Below are 18,215 nucleotides of genomic sequence, written 5' to 3'. Positions count from 1 at the left end.
CGTCATATTTGAGGGGGGCGGGTCTGACTTTTTGTGACGTCGTGTGACGAAGGGGGGGGGGCAAAAATAGTCTAAAATCGCGTGACGTCATTTATGGACGGCCCCAAACGTGTTTATGTGTTAAACACACACACACATACACACACGCGCGCGCAACGCGTAAACACCAACACCAACACACGCGCACGCGCGCGCGCGTTTCGCGAGCTTTATAAATTGCCTCCGCTTGGCCCTCGGGAGCTAAAATCGAAATGAGCGAGTCGGAAGCGTCCAATTAGCAATCTGCCGCATTGTGTGGGGAGCGCTTCGCCACTCCGGCTCCGCCCTTTTCCGGCGAGACTGGGAGCCCGCGTGCTGCACGTGAGCGTGCGTCACTGATTCATCACCGGTGCATTCACGTGCCCACCCCCCCCGACCCCCATACAATATTTCTTTCGGGAGTCGTTTCAACCTCGACAACACCATCAATACCAATACCATTCGCCACTAAGTGACGGTGACGTCACCACGTGCCAGGCCAGGTGCACTTTGAGGCCACGTGAAGTGGCTGGCAGGATGTCTCGGGATAGACCAAGGTGCCATGGTTTGGCTGAGACGACCGGTAGATGCATCAGCTGTAACCCCTAGCGTGCCGACTTGCTGCGTTTTATCCGCCCGGCGCTCCGCTCGTTGTTGTGAGCGTCGCTCCTCGGTCCTCCGTTGTTGCTGGAAGGCGACTGCCTCCGACTCCCCAGTAGCAGCGTCCTTCATCGCCCCCCCTCCCCCATCTAAACCACGATTCTGTAATCACAAAGTCGATTCAAGAATCTCGATTTATTTAGGTTTTTTTTGTAAACAGTTACGCAGCACAGGCTTTAAAGGCCCAACCGAGACTGAACACCGCTATAAAAGTCGCGATGGATAAGTGTGGTTATTATAAGAGCTTTTGCGGGGGGTGGTGGTGGTGGGTGGGGGGGAGATGATGATGAGAGGAATGAATTCCAAAGCGGAGCAGTACGAGGGAAGAGACAAGAGAAGTTAGATGAGCTGCAGCGTGGTGGTGAGTGGGAGACTGTGTGAGTGAGTGGTGGAGTGCGTTGTCGTGATTTGTAGTGGTGTGGTGAGTGACTGGGTGAGTGATCGGGTGAGTTGGTGAGCGAGCGAGCGAGTGGTGGGGTGTTAGTGAGTGGTTGAACACAGGCTGTATGGATGAGACAAAATCCAGTCCTGTGGGCCGAGTCCTAACCATGGGTGGACCGATGGGTGAAGTTCACTGACCATGGCAGTAACGATAGAGGTACTTTCTGCATTGGCTGTGTTGAGTTATCCGGGGCAGGATGGCGCCTTACAGAGAACATCAACACAAGACGGAGTGATAAACAAAAATCAGGTCTCGTGAAGGATACGAGGATGTATTAACATCGTGAGGATCGTGAAACATCTCGGCGGCTCGTGAGGAGGCATTCATCCAGCAGTGGACTGACCAAGACCGACGGCGATGATGTTTCATGACTGATCATATCAATCCCGGAAAGCGCTCGGGTGTGTCACATCTTGGAAGCTAAGCGGGCAATTTGAGCCTGGATAAGCGCTTGGATCGTCGATCACCAGCACACCCAGACGGTGGCGAGCAGAGACAACGGGCCAGTGCAGCAAAACACAGGGTTCCCTCGCTCTATGCGGTAGTAGATGCGTTCCAAAAGGGTCGGACAAAGAAAATAAGCGTACGAGACAGCTGCCTGCTGAGAAGCGTCTACAGGACACACAGTGTTGTCCCATGTCCGACGACATGAGCCCCACGTCGAGTGAATTAAAACCGCATAAAGCGAATTTGGGGGCAAAAATAGGTTTAGCCGCATACACGTCAAGTCGCACAAAACGAACCAGCATAAAGCGAGGAGGAAAACTGTATATTGTGCTGTACTTTAAACTATGTTTTTATTTCACTAGGTAAGGCCCTACTGAGCTGCTGTAGCTCTGTTTCCAGAAGCCACCTGGCCACAAATGATGGCTCAAATTTCACGTGGAAATTTGTTGCGGTTGCACCCGACTTAAGAGCCGCATGGCTCACAGGGCTATACGAAATAAATAAAACTTGAAAAACTTGAAACGTGGAAATTGACTGCAAGTCAAGTACTCTAAAACGCATGTTTCTAAATGTGAAGAGAAAAACCGGAGGATCGGGAGAAAATTCCACGCTACCACGGGCAGAGACACCGCAAACTCCAAATATACAGCAGCAGGCTTCAGGGTTGGGGTCGAACTCACGACCTCCTGTATACCTGGCTAGGCAGATAACATCTCGCCACCGTGGCGACCCATCATGATAAGGGGCCGTCCATAAATGACGTCACCCACATAAGGGGGGGTCAGACATTTGTGACGATGTGTGACGAGGGGGGGGGGGGAGTTTGAGAAATGTGACGTCACATCAAAATGTGCAACTTTAAATAAATATAGACAACACGTTCCACTTAATTAAATATACTTTTTGAGAAATGTTTTCTCCGACAACATCAGAGTGCAGCGTCACATTAAATACGCACTACAATAGCAATAGTTTAAAGCGATTTGAAGCAAGTTTAGCTTTGTGACGTCATATTCGAGGGGGGGTCTGACTTTTTGTGACGCCGTGTGACGAGGGGGGGGGGGTAAAAAAATCGTCCAAAATCGCGTGACGTCATTATGTACGGCCCCCTAAGCTCCCTCGTGTATGCGTCTCCGTCTTCACGATCTGGCACCGGGCATCGCTGTGGTCTCCCACAAGAGACCATGCCACAAATAATGACTCGAACACGAAGGATGGGGCATCATGTTTGTGTAGTGTGTTGTACGGAGGCACACACTGGAGTTGGAGGCAACACGTTTATTTATTTGCTCCCCAACAGGGTAACACACTAAACGTCCACTGGTTCTGCTGCGAGGTGTAGCTACACGGTTAACTATGTGAGCAGCGGGTGAACTACACGTAACGGGTCAGTCAGCCTACGCGCCGCCTGACCCACAATGCCGAGCGATGACCGAAGACCCGGAGATGACGAGACGAGACGCAGGACCCAGGGTTGATTCCGCAGATGAGCCCCTGATCGCTTGCGGGGCTTCCCCTTTATCCCCCCGAGCGCGGCCTCGGCCACGCACCCATCTCGATCCTGCCAGAAGCTCTTGGCTCCCCGGCACGTGTCCCTCGGGCCCCCTGTGGCCCACTTGCATGTCAATCTGTGGTCTGGTGGCCCAGAGGACTCCCGGCATGCGTCTCCACTCCTCCAACAGCAGTAGGCGCCAAGCGCCATAGTGACATCCATAACGTCACTTGCATATTGCACTGCGTGTTGAACTTCTTTCGCACCGTACTCAGCCAACCGTGCTAGTCGCAGCCATAACACCACGCCGGCATCTCCTGCCTCAACCACTTTCAATGTAAAATCATTTGTTTGCTCTCCATCAACGTTGCACTTTGAAATCACCGAGACTGAAAACTAATTTCTTGAGAATTGATTTTTGGTATGTTGTCCTTCCAGCCCCCAAACCGCACCTCCGATTATCGCGGTTGGCGACGTACGGCGTGAACGAAGTTCCAACACACGTACAAAAAATAATGAAGGGAAAAGCAACATGGGGTACATAACCTCGTTCCTTACGAAGCAGACGTAAAGGTTTGCCAAGTATCTCCCCGAGACTCGCAGGCCCTCATCCAGCAGTGGAGTGACACAAGTACTGCACGCTTGCTGTGCAAATGGGCCATTCGGCTTTCGCGCGTGGTTCCCGTATTGTTAAGTTTCACTGTTAGGTAACGAACACTTTAAAGTTTGTGCTCTTTCCGATCGGCTGTGTGAAATAGTTATGCCCAATCCTTGCCAGCTCGCTCAACGAACTTTCAGTTTCATTTATTTTGGTATAGCCATGTGAGCCATTCGGCTCTTGAATCGGGTTGCAACCGCAACAAACAAAAAAAACACGAACAGGAAAACATCTTAAAGTGACTATGTGTGACTGTGCAAACAGAAAATCCAGGGAAAAAAACCAGCAAAATATTCCTGAAAAAAGCACCGTACACCAACGCTGTGTGCAAAAAAATCCCAGTGGGATGCAAGTCAAACAACAACCACAAGACAACTTAGATTAAGGCCATCAGTCTAACTCCGTACTACAATAAACAAACATGGCTCAAACAAAAAAAAACGTTTTCACAAAAATAAAGCCCATAAAAGCAATGTAACAGTGATCAATAGGGAGCTTAATACGGTACTGCGAAAGAGATGTAATTCGTTATTGTCCGATGACACGCCTATCAAACCCTTGTGTACTGCAGTGGCCCTTACATTATTACAGACCAATTCAGACCTTATTGATGACCCCTGGCCCCTTATAAATCTCAATGAAAATCCTACAAAGTCCCATCGCAAGGGGAGAAACACACAGATAGACGAAACATTTTTTTTTGTACTCAATTTCCCTGCACAATAATACGGCTAAACCCGTACGGGTTGACACGGTATGCGGCGAGCGCGGTTTTTAGGCTACGTACGGCGTGAAAAAAGTTCCACTGTGCGTACAGTAACGCGTCAAGACACCGATTACGGTGTCACGCGCGTCATCACCGTCGGCGAAACGATTCGCGAAACCCGGCGATTCTATCGATTTCTCGATTCCATAGATTTCTCGATCGAATGCAACGATATCGGTTCGAGTATCGATAGATTATTTTGTTGTTGTTGTTGCGTGCGTTACACTCAGTGCGGCGAATTGACGTCGACGGCTACGTCCGGGAGGGGTGTCCGGGAGGCGTTGCGTTCGGTGCATTGGGAGGGACCTCCACCAGACGAATCGATTCTTCAGCCAAGAATCGCACTCCCTAAGCGCGATACGGGGAATCGAATCGCGCGCTCTCGTAAGGGGCATGTTTGAATTTAAAACGAATGCCCCCGTCAAACCCATACGGGTTTACTTAGGGGCCGTCCATAAATGACGTCACGCGATTTTGGACGATTTTTGACCCCCCCGCCTCCTCGTCACACGGCGTCACAAAAAGTCAGACCCCCCCCCCTCAAATATGACGTCACAAAGCTCTGACCCCCCCCCCCCAAAAAAAACATGCTTCAAATCGCTTTAAACTATTGCCATTGTAGTGCGTATTCAATGTGGCGCTGCACTCTGATGTTGTAGGAGAAAATATTTATTAAAAAGTCAATTTAATTAAGTAGAACGTGTTGTCTATATTGATTTAAAGTTGCGCATTTTGATGTGACGTCACATTTCTCAAACTCCCCCCCCCCCCTCGTCACACATCGTCACAAATGTCTGAACCCCCCCCCAGGTGCGTGACGTCATTTATGGACGGCCCTTTACTCCGTATTGTGCAGGGAATACTGAGTTTTCAGGTCAGTACAGCCGTTTCAATACGGGGGGGGGGGGGGGGATGAACGTTGAGATTTGTAAGGGCACGGGGTGACCAATACGGTCTGAATTGGTCTTTAATAAGGCGGGCACTGATTATGGGTTGACAGGTATGAACACGAAACTAAACTGTGGGATTTTTTCCCCACAGGTAAAGCCCCACTAAGCGTCCCGGCCACAGAATAATAACTCAACGAAGTGGCATATCACGTGGACATTTACAGCAACAACCCAAATACTCTCAAACGCGTGATGTTGATTCTAAATGTGGAGGGGGAAAAACCGGGCTACCCGGATACAAAAATCCACGCGATCACGGGGAGAGAGAAAGAGAGACACGCGAACTCCAAATATACAGCAGGCGTCAGGGTCGGGATCGAACTCATGACTTCCTGTATACCAGGCGAGGTAGTTAACATCTCACCACCGCGACGCAAGTTGAGCGCCTTCCCCCGTCTCTCCGTGTCACCCCCCAGCACGCGTCTCTGAAATTGATTTTACCATCACGGTCTCTATCCACTGCTGGATGAAGACCAATATGTTATGTCTCGTGTGCTATGAAGAAGGGCCATGGCCCGAAACGTCAAATGATAATGTTTCTTTTAAGGGCCTAAAGTGTTCTTGACACATTTATTAAGACGATAAAAGTGTCTGTAAAGCTACGTATGGCTCTCTAATCCACGTGTTCCTCTTGCTGATGTGGTGTCATTGTACGCGTGCCGCTCTCTGGCGATGCTACCTTGAGTTCTTGGAGCCCATCCATTGAGTAGGGACGCAAAAATCTGTCAAAACGTCACCCCTCCCTCCCTCCCTGTACGCACGCGGACTTTTTACACCCCCCCCCACCTGCGTACGTACGCCTGACGCCCACCCACCCCCACCCCCCCCAATCCCATAGAACGGCCGATATTTAATCCACGCAGAAACGATAAAGGATTAATAATATTAACGTGTTTAAGCAAACAGATAGTCCACCGCCGGACTTTATAACTCATTTGAAGTCCAATGTAGACAAATTATTATCGAGGCTTCACCCCCCGCCCCCCCCGCTTCCTATGCGTATGAACATTGTCTGTAGACCCCCCACCCCATACGCAAGCGTACGCGTTTGGGTTAACCCCCTCCCCTCCTCCCTCCATGCGTACGTACTAAATGGATGGCCCCTTGTCAACTTCCCTGAATGTTTCACTTCCCCTTAATGTGTTCCTGGACATGTGAAAAAGAGCGCATCGCCTAGGCGTATTCTTCCAGTCTAAATATAGATTCTGATTTTTTTTTAAAAGATTATGATGTCCGGGCTTACGCTCCACGTGTCACGTGGTTAAAATCACGTACGCGGCGTCACAAGTTGCGCCCGTCCCAAATCCGCGCTGCGTTGCATGCCCACTCGCTGATGTAAGCGGCAGAAATCTGGAATCTCAATATCCGGGCGTGGTAGCAGCGCATGCCCGTGATTCATCACGCAGCCATCTCTCTCGAAGGCGTGGTTGGTGGATCATGCAATGAGCATTAGACTCCCAAACCCGCCTCATGCTGACAGCTGTGGTGGTACAGCAAGTAGGTTCTTGAGCCCAGTGTGGTGGTCCCTGTTTCGAAGCTTTTGCGTGTTATTCACATCACCCCGCTCCCCATGTCCCGCGATGGGGTGTATCTAAATCAGAATATTTATCCTGGAGGAATCCGATGAGCTATGAAGCTCTTTTTAACAGATATCCAGCAGGGACGGGTCAGAAAGTTACAACACCAGACAATACAAAAGCCGATAGGAGTGCAAAGTATAGGGAGTCAGTCACAAAATACCAAGAGTACAGATCGTCTGTTGGGATTCCAGTCTTAACACGCGGATTATAGAGAACGTGATACGCTGGTTCATGACATCATTGAAATTAAGTAAGTGTGCTTGGGTCAGGACACCTGACTGGAACGGGTGATGGCCGACATTCAAGAATACCGGCGGAATGCCAGCCAAGGAGATGGAATGCCGTCCAAAGATTATTTTCAGTTTGGAGATGGAGCGATGAAATCGACTCCTTAGCTTTTCAATCATGAACATCGCATGATTGCGGGAGATTGAGGCGGCGTGGAGAGGCATTAGTCCAGCAGTAGATTGATCATGGCTGACGATAACGATAAGTCGCGTTTCCTCCAAAATGCGAGGAATTGGCGAAATATCTGAATGTTGCAGGTCCCTCCTGAAAAACGTGGATCTTGAGACTCGGTGAAGCTTCCCACGCCACTGATGTAAGGTGCAGCTTTTAAAGCGCAGCAGTGCAATCACCTGCTGACGGCACTGCTGGTGGAAGGGCTTACACCGTAAAAGCGTGCACCTAGCTTTGCACAAGCGTCGTGGGGATGTCACCGCCACTTCGTGGCGAACCACGGTTATTGTATGACTAGAGACGGAGCTCTGGGGAGTATTTTTGGCCCGCGTTTGGGGTACCCACACTTTACCCCACCACCACCACCATACGCGTTCTGCCGATCGAGTCGCCGTGGTTGTGCCCATTTATAACTGCCGGGTGGACAGACGCGGAGAGATTCAGGAAACTTGGCCCGTTCTTTAAACCTTCGCTGCGGGTAAATAAACAATCTTGTTTTATAAGGAAGAAACTGTCCAAACATCGCAATGCTGGACGCTCTTGGAAACAATATAATTGAGACTGATTCATCGATGCTTTCCTGTACGGTATTGTAAATTAACTGCATACGTTTGTTTGTTCATTTATTTGTTTATTTCACGTGGTCACCAAGTCGCAAAAGCCACGTGTCGCCGACGACGACGCAGCCTCTCCCTGGGATTGCGCAATGCAGCTTGCCTTTGGGCGAGTCATGTTTTGATTTAAAGTTTTTTTTCCCCCCAGCGCGAACCAAGCAAGCCCTTTGACCCACTGCCGTACGGTCCCTTGATGAATCCGCGGCTGAACGAAGACCTCCTCATGCCGTTTGGTCACGAAGGTTGCTTTTACCATACTTCACCACCCTGGCTTATTGCTGGTTACTGAAGGGGGGGGGGGGGTACTTCCAGGAACGGTTCAGATACGACTCGATACCGGCGTTCGTCGTGATTGGGAATTGAACTCAGGTCGCTGCATTCACGGGATGCAGTGCGTTAACCACTGCGCCACCGCTCCACCCTATGTTCACGAGGCTACAAAGTCCACCCCGAGGTTTCCCATTGTCAGGCGATGACCCGTGCTGGAATGTGATGAAGTGTTCACCCGAGTCGCCACGGTGGCGAGATGTTAACTCCCTCGCCTGGGATACAGAAAGTCGTGGGGGTTCCATCCAGAGCCTGACGCCTGCTGTATATTTAGAGATTGCATGGCCCTCTCGCTGTGGTCACGTGAACATTTCCCCGGGACCTCCGGTTTTCCCCTACACATTCAGAAACATGCGTTTAGAGTATTTGGCGGCTGTAAATTTCCAAATTACTAGCCACTTCGCCGAGCTATCATTTGTGGCCAGGTCGTTTCTGAAAGAGATGCGAATAGCTCAGTTGGCGTTACTTGGTCAAATAAAAGTTAGGCTTTAGTAACTGGACCATGCCTCCCACTGGCTCCATCATCAGCACTTCCTCCGGCACAGGGATGCAGCTTTCAAAAGGTGTTTAATGATGCAGATGATCATCATACTCACCATCATCATCACATCCTGCCTTCACGTTCCTGTGGTGCTGGTGGAATGTCACAGCATGAAAAACCCTGCAGGAATGACGAGCATTATGGCAATGACGGTAAAAAAACAGCAGGGGGCATCCGGTAAAGTTTTTACAAATAATATTGTTTATTTCATCAGACGAAGACAATACTATATATTCGTATAACGTGGTAAAAAAATAATGCTCTTCTTCAAATATATGTCTTCACTCTTACGAAAGCATATGCTCACCAAAAAATATATATTAAATAGATCACAATACCGTGTCAACTGGCCTCGGAGCTAATTGTAAACTACACGCGGACCAACAATGACTCATCTGCTACATTGCTCAACAGCTTACAGTCGGTGTCACTTATCCTAAGGGCAGTTGGCGCGCACAGGAAACTCCCGCGATCACACAGCAATTCGCCTGAATACATGGGACCAATGGTCATCGTCGGGGCAGGTGGGTGCTGGAAATGGCCAGGACATTAGGCTGTGAAATAACTGGGCAGACGTTTAATCTCTCCTCGCCATATATTCTCTCCGCACGAAATAAATATTTTGTTAAACATCCCATTGGCCATACAGCCCTGTTGGGAGTGCGTCTTTTCAGCAGCATTGTTCTAATAAAAGCAAATTAAGCCAAGTGCTGGTGAACTCATACCTGTCAACCCATACGGTCTACCTGCATTCTTGTAAAGGGAAATTGAGATCAGGTCCGTACAGCGTACAGCCGTTTAAATACGGGCAAAAAATGTAGTCCATTTGTTTCTCCCTCGTGATGGCACTTTGTAGGATGAACGTTGAAATTTATTAGGGTACGGGGTAACCAATAAGGTCTGAATTGGTCTGTAACAAGGTAGGCACTGATAAGGGGTTGACAGGTACGTGCCTAATGTTTAAAAAGCAAGGGCCCTCTGCCAGAAATGGGTCCAAGTTCGATGCAAAACTATAAAATACTTAAAGCGGAGAACACAAGTAACAAAATACTTTGCTCGATCCCTGGCTACCTACTGCCACCAAACTCGCCAACCAGACGAAAACTCCTCCACTAACCACACCAGTGAACCAAACACTTACGAATCTCTGACCAGGCCTTACATTTCTCACCAAATATTTTCCAAGTCGCTGGTAACATATTTGAGAGTTGGTGGCACGTAGCTCGTAGCCACAGCGAGGGGTTCATACTGGACATGGTGTTGCGGGTCTGGATGCATTATCTGGGTCAAAGTTTCCGGCAAAAATCAATCTCCAAATTATGTCCCCATCCCAGCCTCTAACCAAGCGCCCCCCCCCCCTTTTTTAAGAGTTTGGTTCACCCTATTGCATCCACCCCCCTCCCCCGCATCTTCCGCCAACTGATGACTTTTGGGGGCAATTGCCGTGTGCCATTTAACGCGAATGGTTCCAGCCAGTCCCGACAGTCCCCTCTTAAAGACAAACCCGTGACAAGAGGGCCTTTCTTTCCACGGGTTTCAGTAATCACAGCATGCGGCAAATAGTGTTCAACACTAAGTGCTAACCAGTAGCATAATAAAATAGTATACGTAAAATCTTTTCCTTTCAAATATAATTTATATCCTCTCTTAAGTCTAATATATTATTTTCTTTTATAAAGTTCACGTGCACATATATATTTCATATATATACTAACAAGCTGCAATAAGTCTTTGGTTTAGAGTTTTTTTTTTTTCTGGGGGGGGGGGGGAATACATATCTCTGTAAAATATCTGCAGGCATTGCGCTGCCGTTACTCAAATATTACGGGTGGTAGCTCTCCAGAATTACGCAGGTAATTGCAAGTCCGAGATAATACAGGTGCGCTCAGCACAAACGATTAACTCACGAGGCTCGAACACAAACCGACGGGCACCGTCACTAGCAGCACCTGGCAGCACACAGCGCAGCAACGACACACGTGACGAAATAAATAAAATGCAACACCATCACGAACAACACACCCTCCTTCAAGCAAGCGTCTCTCCGTCGGCGTCATCGCCAAGGGCGGCGTAGCCCAACAGAGTGTGCAGGCGGTGCAACTGCGCTGGGACCCCCACGAGCCGGAGAAGGACGGTGCAGGGGATCTGAAGAGCTACACTACGCCAACAAACAACCTCGAACGCTGGCGGAAATATCAGGAGCGTCCTCTTATCTAAGTGCCCAAAGTAAGAAAGAAATAATAGAGTTTTGGGAAATTCACATCGTCACGACGCTCCAACTTGTACAACTAAATAAAATTTTTTGTGAAAGCCGAGCAAGCAGCTCGAACGGAAAGCTGCCGTCGTCTCCACTGCTACATCTCCGTCACGTTTACGCCCTGCGCACACATTGCTACTAAAGCTCCCCCGCAGTCCGGTGAGCGAAACGCCAACAACAATTCCATCAGAACGGCGGAAACTACGATGGCGAGAACGACGATCAAGATTTTTTTTTTTACGCTTTCCAAGAGCACGCCTTGCAAAGGCCGTACGCCTCGTCGATGTTATCGTACACAAATTAAGATGGCCCACGTGGACAACAACAACCGCCGTTCGCCACTAAGTGCTGGTGACATCACCACGGCGCTTGTGCCAGGCAATGTGCACTTTAGGGCCACGTGAAGTATCGAACGCCCTGCTGGCAACTCACGGGGCAGATACACGTGGTCAAACAAGGACAACAATGCCCCGTATAGCCTTAATACACTGTTGGGGCAAGTGCTGTTCGCGAGCACCTATGAAGGCCGGCACGATACACGAGGGGGTGGGTGACCAACACCACGCCCGACCGCCTTTGTCACCCCAGTGGCGATGTTTACACACCGCACCAGGTACTCATTTGAGGCCGAGTCGACCTTGGGGAGGAGGCCCAGGACTAGTTCAGATAATCGTCACTGGTGTCGATTATCCGCGAGTGGGAATCGAACTCGGGTCGCCGGGTACGTAGCGCAGCGCGCCAACCGCTACACTACCGCTCCCCACAACGTGGACAGCAAGCACACACACACACAAACAAACACAGACGTGCACGCACACGCGTCGCTCTTCTTCTCAGAGGGACAGCAGCGTGGGAGACAGCAGCACGTCCAGGTCGGTGCTGCTGCTGCTGCTGCTCAGCCGCTGGGCCCAGCCGCAGCTGGTGGAGGCGGTCGAGCACGACGTGCCGGTGGTGGTGGCGGCGGAGGCGGTGGAGGCGGCCGTGGTGGCGGCCGTCTGCATCTCGGGCCCGGCCACGCTGGGGTAGGTGAACATGAGCGAGGGGGTGCCCCCGCCCGGCGTGGTGGTCACCACCGGCGTGTTGAGGCACTCGAGCAGGTCGGGGAAGGCTGCGAACTCGCTGGCCGTCGCGTCCATGTATGACGTGGGCAGTCGCAGTTGCGGCTGCCGCTGGCGTTGCGTGGTGGCCGCACCACCAGCCCGCGTCGCGAGCGCCCCATCGAAGGAGTAGGGGATGGGCAGTGGCGGCAGCCGCAGCGACGATGACGATGTCGATGACGCCATCGATGGGACTTGGGGGACGGTGGCCAAAGGTGCCACTGCCATCGCCGCCGCCGCCGCCGCCGCCGCAGAAGATGCCGATGACGAGGACAATGACAAGGAGGAGGATGAGGAGGCGGTCGCGGCCAGGTAGGAGGGGGATGATGACGGAACGTTCTGGTCGTCCCGTGACGGCACGAGCATGCACGAGTGCTCGTGTGTCGCGAGGACGAGCTCCAGCTGGTCCTTCACCCTGCGCAAGTTGTCCACCTCCGACTTGATCAGCTCCTGCTGCTGAAGGAGTTCGGCCGTCTCCTGTGGGGACGACGGAGGTGGGGGGGGCGAGTCCGGGTTAGGGTTTTGCAATATCTTTCCTGCACCAGCACTTACATTAATTCGAGTATTCGGCCACTGTGCATTTTCATTATGATGAGCCAATTCGTTGAGCTATCATATGTGGCCAGGTGGCTTCTCAAGAATTGATAGAGCAATGGGCTTCACATGGCAAGATAAAAAAAACGAGTTTCGTTTTATTTGTGCATACATTTTTTCGGTGATTTGTTTACCGTACCTATGCTTGGCACCCCTATGGTGTTTTTTGTAATATTTGTTGTCATAACGTTCTGACCCGCCCCAACTGGAGATCTGTTCAAAAGAGCTTTATACCTCATCGGATTCTTCCAGTATAAATATTCTGATTCTGTAACGTGTGACGCAAATAAAGACTACTCTTTCATAAACTCCTCGCTCCGCACACTGCTCTACGATACTAACGTCGGATTCGATTGGGACACGAATCTGACCTGTGCCTCACCTAGGTTGACTCGGCCTTAAATGAGCACGAGGGAGACAGAGAGAGGCCCCAGGCCTTCAACAACAAAGGCCGCAGCCGCAGCCTACGTTACGAGCAGCAGAGAATTCCTCCTCACCTCCTCCAGCTGGTCTGTGAGTTCCCGTCGCCGGTTCCGACACTTGGCAGCGGCCTGCCTGTTGCGTTCCCGACGGAGAATCCTCCTCTCCTCCTCCTCCGGGTTGAGCTGCATGAGAAGGGAGAGAGAGAGATGGACAACGCGGCGGGGGTTAGCGAACGATTTAAGCTGGGGCCACGTTGACCGAGGGTGATTTCAACGAGCCGGATCGCAGCCTCGACGTCCCGCTCGGCGGTTGGCGGTCGGCAAATGCCGAATGGTTGAGCGGCTTAACAAGTTTTGGCCGGAGAAGTGGCCGAATCAGAGCTCGGCCACAACTGGCTGATTTGCAACAACAATAGCCACGGATAAATTGTATCTATTTGTCAAGACAGTGACATAAATGTGTTTGGCTTGACACAGGTGCTGTGATGACTGTCAGACCGTGGACACTTCCATCAATGTATTTATTTACTGCCAAGACAAAAATATAAAGAGCGACCGAAAAAGCCTTTGGTCCGAAACCCAGCCGTTGATGGCTGAACCAGTTCGTCCTATGTCAGGTCCCAGACCTGTTTCCCCATCGGCCCTTCTTAGTCCACAATAGGTGGACAATTAAATCCACAGCGATCAGCATCGCTATTGTAACACGCTGCACCACACTCTGACGTGTTTTATGACGTGTTTTCCGACTGTGCCGCGTATCGTCCAACATTCCGTTCCACGTATCTGCCAGAATTCAAACCCTGGAGAATCTCGCCAGCATGTGGAGAGCGAAATGTCAGACAAAACGTCCGACATTGCCAGAAATCCCGGACATGCGTGACGGAGAGCCGTACGGCACAGCGGCGAAAACCGACGCGGTGGTGGAAACGTGCCGGCACGCGACGGTATTCTGTGGTTGATGTGCAACCGCAGTATTAACCAGGGCTGGATTCGAACCGCGAACCTCTGCAACAAGCGGGCGGACACGCTACCGATGGGCCACGTCGCCGTACAATGCACGTAAGCAACGTTGAACTTCTTTCGTACTGTACGTAGCCGGCCGTGCTAATCGGAGGCGTGGGTACGAATGCGTGTGTAAGTGGCACCATATACACACGACAGTTCCTGTCGATCGCAGGGCTGCCAGCGATGTCTCCGCTTGCTGCGCAACTAACCGGTTACACAGCGGCGGCGCTTCTATATTCACGACCACTCACGACCGCCGCGTCGTATACGGCACGGTGTTTGTTTGTGATGTCAAACAATAAGTCGGGGTAAGCAGGCGATCCAGTTTGATCTGCGGATCTAATAAACGGGGGCTCGGTCACGGCTGGCTGGGTTACGTTTTGTACACAAGCGTGCGTCGCATGCCCAGGATGCGGTTACAGCGATAAAAGGTGCCCCTCCTCTGTACTTTAATGCCCATGTCGCATTTCGTGTGCGGTGTTGAATATCTGAACCGGTGTTGGTCCACCCCCTAGGTCGACTCAGCCTAAAATGAGCAGTGTCTAAATATGAGCACTGGGGAGACAAAGGCGTGGTGATAAGCAAACCACCCTCGCCTCTGTGTACCGTGCTGGAGTTCATAGGTCTTATTCACTAACAGCACTTGCCCCAGCAGTTTGTTTAGCGGTTCGCGCACCCCACTACGAAGACTCCCTGGCCGCGGCTAACGCCAAGAGTCAAAGAGAGCGTGCCGGACATCGCGATTCCAATTAAAAACGCCTTTCGTGAATTTAGCGGCCTCCAGAGGCTGCACCGCCGGGGTTACGACACACACCAATTGAAGAAACCGGTATAAAGGAATCGTACAATCGACGCGAAATCGATCAGTCGAGGCATTGCACTGAACAGTTCAGGAAACTCTGCAAGACTCATTTTTTCCTTTTAGCTTTTCCTTGAATACGTCCTCTCACTTTGCTATTTTTGTATGCGTCTTTATTTCATAGGTAGGACTACCGTCGTTGTATTTACAGCGTAAAGTATTGCAACGTCCTCTTTGGTGGGGGCGAGTTTTTACAACAACAACAAAAAACCCACATTGAATTAAAGAAATGAACGACCGACCCGGTCGTGAACATTTCAAGTTGTACGCGTGCAGCACGTGCGTCAGTCGCTCTTACCATCTCATCCCTGGATGGTCGCCCCCCACGCCTCCCGGCCCGGCTGTAAGGGGGTGCACCCCTTCGACCCCCGCTACTAGGCGCCCAGCCGGAAGCGCCAGCGTCACCACTGCCGCCGCCACTGCTGCTACTGAAACCCTAAGAGAAAAGCAGACAGAAAGAGAGGAGGAGGGGGGGTAACCGTTATTGCAGGGATATTCTCTCTCTTGTACGGGAGGGCGAGTTAACACATGGACAAATACCCATCGTTACATAGACACCCGTCGTTACACAGAGATCCATCGACACGCATAGAGACCCAATGACACACACACACACATACCCATCGACGTGCAGACGTCCATAAACTCACGTATACGCTCATCGACGTACACACGGACCCATCGAAGTACAATAGAGACAGATCGACACACAGATAGACCCATGGACGCGCACACACCCATAAAATCACATAGATGCTCATTGATTTACATCTAGACCCATCGACACACAGAGACCCACAGACGTGCAGAGAGGCTCCCATCAATAAACTCACGTAGACACTCAAAACGTAAATGACAGGACCGGTAACATTGGTCGTCGCACTGTGGGCGAATCCTTAAATTGTCGATGAGCGAGTGAGTTTCTTCTATAGAGTGGGGAGCGGTGGTGTAGCGGTTAGCGCACTGCGCTATGAACCTGGCGACCCGGGTTCGATTCCCGCTCACGGCCAACGCCAGTGACGATTATCTGAACCGGTCCTGGGCCTCCCCTAGGTCAACTCAGCCTGAAATGAGTACCTAGTGCGGTGTGTAAACATTCGCCACTGGGGAGACAAAGGCGGTCGGGCGTGGTGCAGGCCACCCACCCCCTCGTGTACCGTTCCGGCCTTCATAGGGTGCTCGATAACAGCACTTGCCCCTACAGTCTGTTAAGGCTATACAGGGATTCTTTGTCTGCCGATCAAATTGTCACTGCGCTCGGGCAGGCTAAGACGTGATTACTCTTGGCGGCGGCGGCGGTGGTGGCTGCCAGTACCGTTGTGAAACGGTGAGCGCGGTGTGTTTAAATACCGGCGAGAGCTCGTCTGCCGTGGGAGAACGATTCAACTTGGGTGCCGTAGGGGTTTTCTCACGAGTGAAATAGCGCAACAGTACAGAGGCGGCCGCGTCTTCGAGCATGTTCCAACTATGCGCGAAGCTTGAGCGGCACCGGGCCAGCAGAGAGAGAGAGATACCGTGTGTAAACAAAGCTACGAAGAAAACACATCATCATCATCACTCCGCGACGTGTCCGCAGGCCGCTAAAGCGACACCGCTTGTGTGTGTGTTTTTTTAGTTTTAAAGTGACAACCGACATAAGGAGGAAAAGCCTCTCTCGTCAAGTAGTTGGGGAGTTATTGAAACGTTTACTGGTAGTCGACTCTGCCAAGCGATCATCCCACCCATCTCACGTTATATAACGTGCGCGTGTGTGCTTTGCCACGAGTTAGACGACACCTTAGGTTACAAACAAAGTTTTTTGAAGCTGCGATTAAGAGAGCCCTCCGGCAACTGCTGACGTGACGAGTGTATTTAAGAGCGTTGCGAGTGACACAATGAGTCATGCCAATGCGGCCCCTTCTCCTAGCGCTGAATAAGGTCCCATCGCCCGAAACGTTAGCCTACGATGCACATCTATTTTCAAGGTAGCGAGTTCTACGTTGATGGGGTTTTTTAACGATTTCAGTCAGTCACGGTAAGCGTTACACATCCACTCCCATTCAGCACCACTAATATCATCATCATCATCAGCCATGGTCAATCCACTGCTGGATGAAGGCCACCTCAATCCGCTGCGTTGCTACGACTATTTCTCCCATCACAAACTGAACACCGTTTTGTTGCGATACTGCTTTGGCAGTGGCACCTAAAAACCACCACCACCAACAACAAAAAACCCCAAACACTATTCAATAACACTGCCCGACATATTAAAACAGTATAGAACGGGCGACGTTTCGGGTAACGACCCTCCCTCTTTGTAGCATACAGACAAGACGTGCTTGTCGTAACAAGGTTGAAAACAGAAACACCGACAACCTGCGGACAGGAGAATAAGAAAGAAGACAACTTGAACGAGATCTCAAAGACGTCTTACCCGGCTCGTGATGACAACATTGGGACCACCCATTCCGACGGCCGAAGGGTATCGATCCGTGCCCTGCTGCCTCGAGTCTCTGCTGCTTGAAGTGGGTCCAGAAACTTCGCTCGGCTCCTGGTACATTCCCCGGCGCAACTCGAAACAAAGTTTGCCGTCTCACGCTTGCCCGGAAAAAGGTGCCGTGCGTGTTGCTGGCTTGGTACTTCTGCTGCTGCTATTAACCCCCCACTGCCTGTTGATGCCTTCTGGCTCGGGGGGGGGGGTTCTTATCAATTGCCGCGGGGGACAGTGTGGTTGGGACACTTGCGAGTAAGACGTGTCCCTCTAAGCCTTACGAATGAGCTCTCCCCGCCCCCAACCCCCTCCGTCTGTTAACAACAGCGCACGCTCACGACAAAAAACGAAGCCCAGAGAGCTTCTCTCCAGCACCGAGTGAATTGGAAGCGACCGCGCGTCTCTTATATAGGAGGCTCTGGGTGGTGTGGAGGGGGGGGCGGCGCTGGGCGGGGGCGGCGCTGGGCGGGGTCAAAGAGGGTTGGCGTGCGATGACGTGAGACGACTCCGGGCTGTACCAACAGCAGCGGGGGTGTTGAAGCGAAAGTGAGAAA

At 51.2% G+C, this 18,215-nt stretch overlaps 1 protein-coding gene across 2 annotated transcripts; it reads right to left on the bottom strand.

Annotated features, from left to right (window-relative positions):
- Nucleotides 1–9,132: 9,132 nt before the first annotated feature.
- LOC116947715 (uncharacterized) lies at nucleotides 9,133–18,057 on the bottom strand. 2 transcript variants are annotated; one of them, XM_032963745.2, is made up of 4 exons: nucleotides 17,605–18,057; nucleotides 15,487–15,624; nucleotides 13,400–13,507; nucleotides 9,133–12,785 (listed from the first exon to the last, which is right to left on the bottom strand). In XM_032963745.2, exons 1-4 carry the CDS (start codon nucleotides 17,728–17,730, stop codon nucleotides 12,045–12,047), a joined length of 1,113 nt encoding a protein of 370 aa, XP_032819636.1. In that variant the 5' UTR covers nucleotides 17,731–18,057; the 3' UTR covers nucleotides 9,133–12,044. The 2 variants fall into 2 exon arrangements, with proteins under 2 accessions (XP_032819636.1, XP_032819637.1); XM_032963746.2 differs by having other exon boundaries at nucleotides 15,487–15,616.
- Between the last annotated feature and the right edge of the window lie 158 nt (nucleotides 18,058–18,215).

This window comes from Petromyzon marinus, chromosome 31 (assembly GCF_048934315.1).
Source record: "Petromyzon marinus isolate PM22_M1 ecotype Great Lakes invasive population chromosome 31, UKy_Petmar_22M1.pri1.0, whole genome shotgun sequence".
Classification (NCBI taxonomy): Eukaryota; Metazoa; Chordata; class Hyperoartia; order Petromyzontiformes; family Petromyzontidae; genus Petromyzon; species Petromyzon marinus.
Note: the sequence above shows the minus strand (reverse complement) of the source record. Positions and strands in the feature narration are given on the sequence as shown.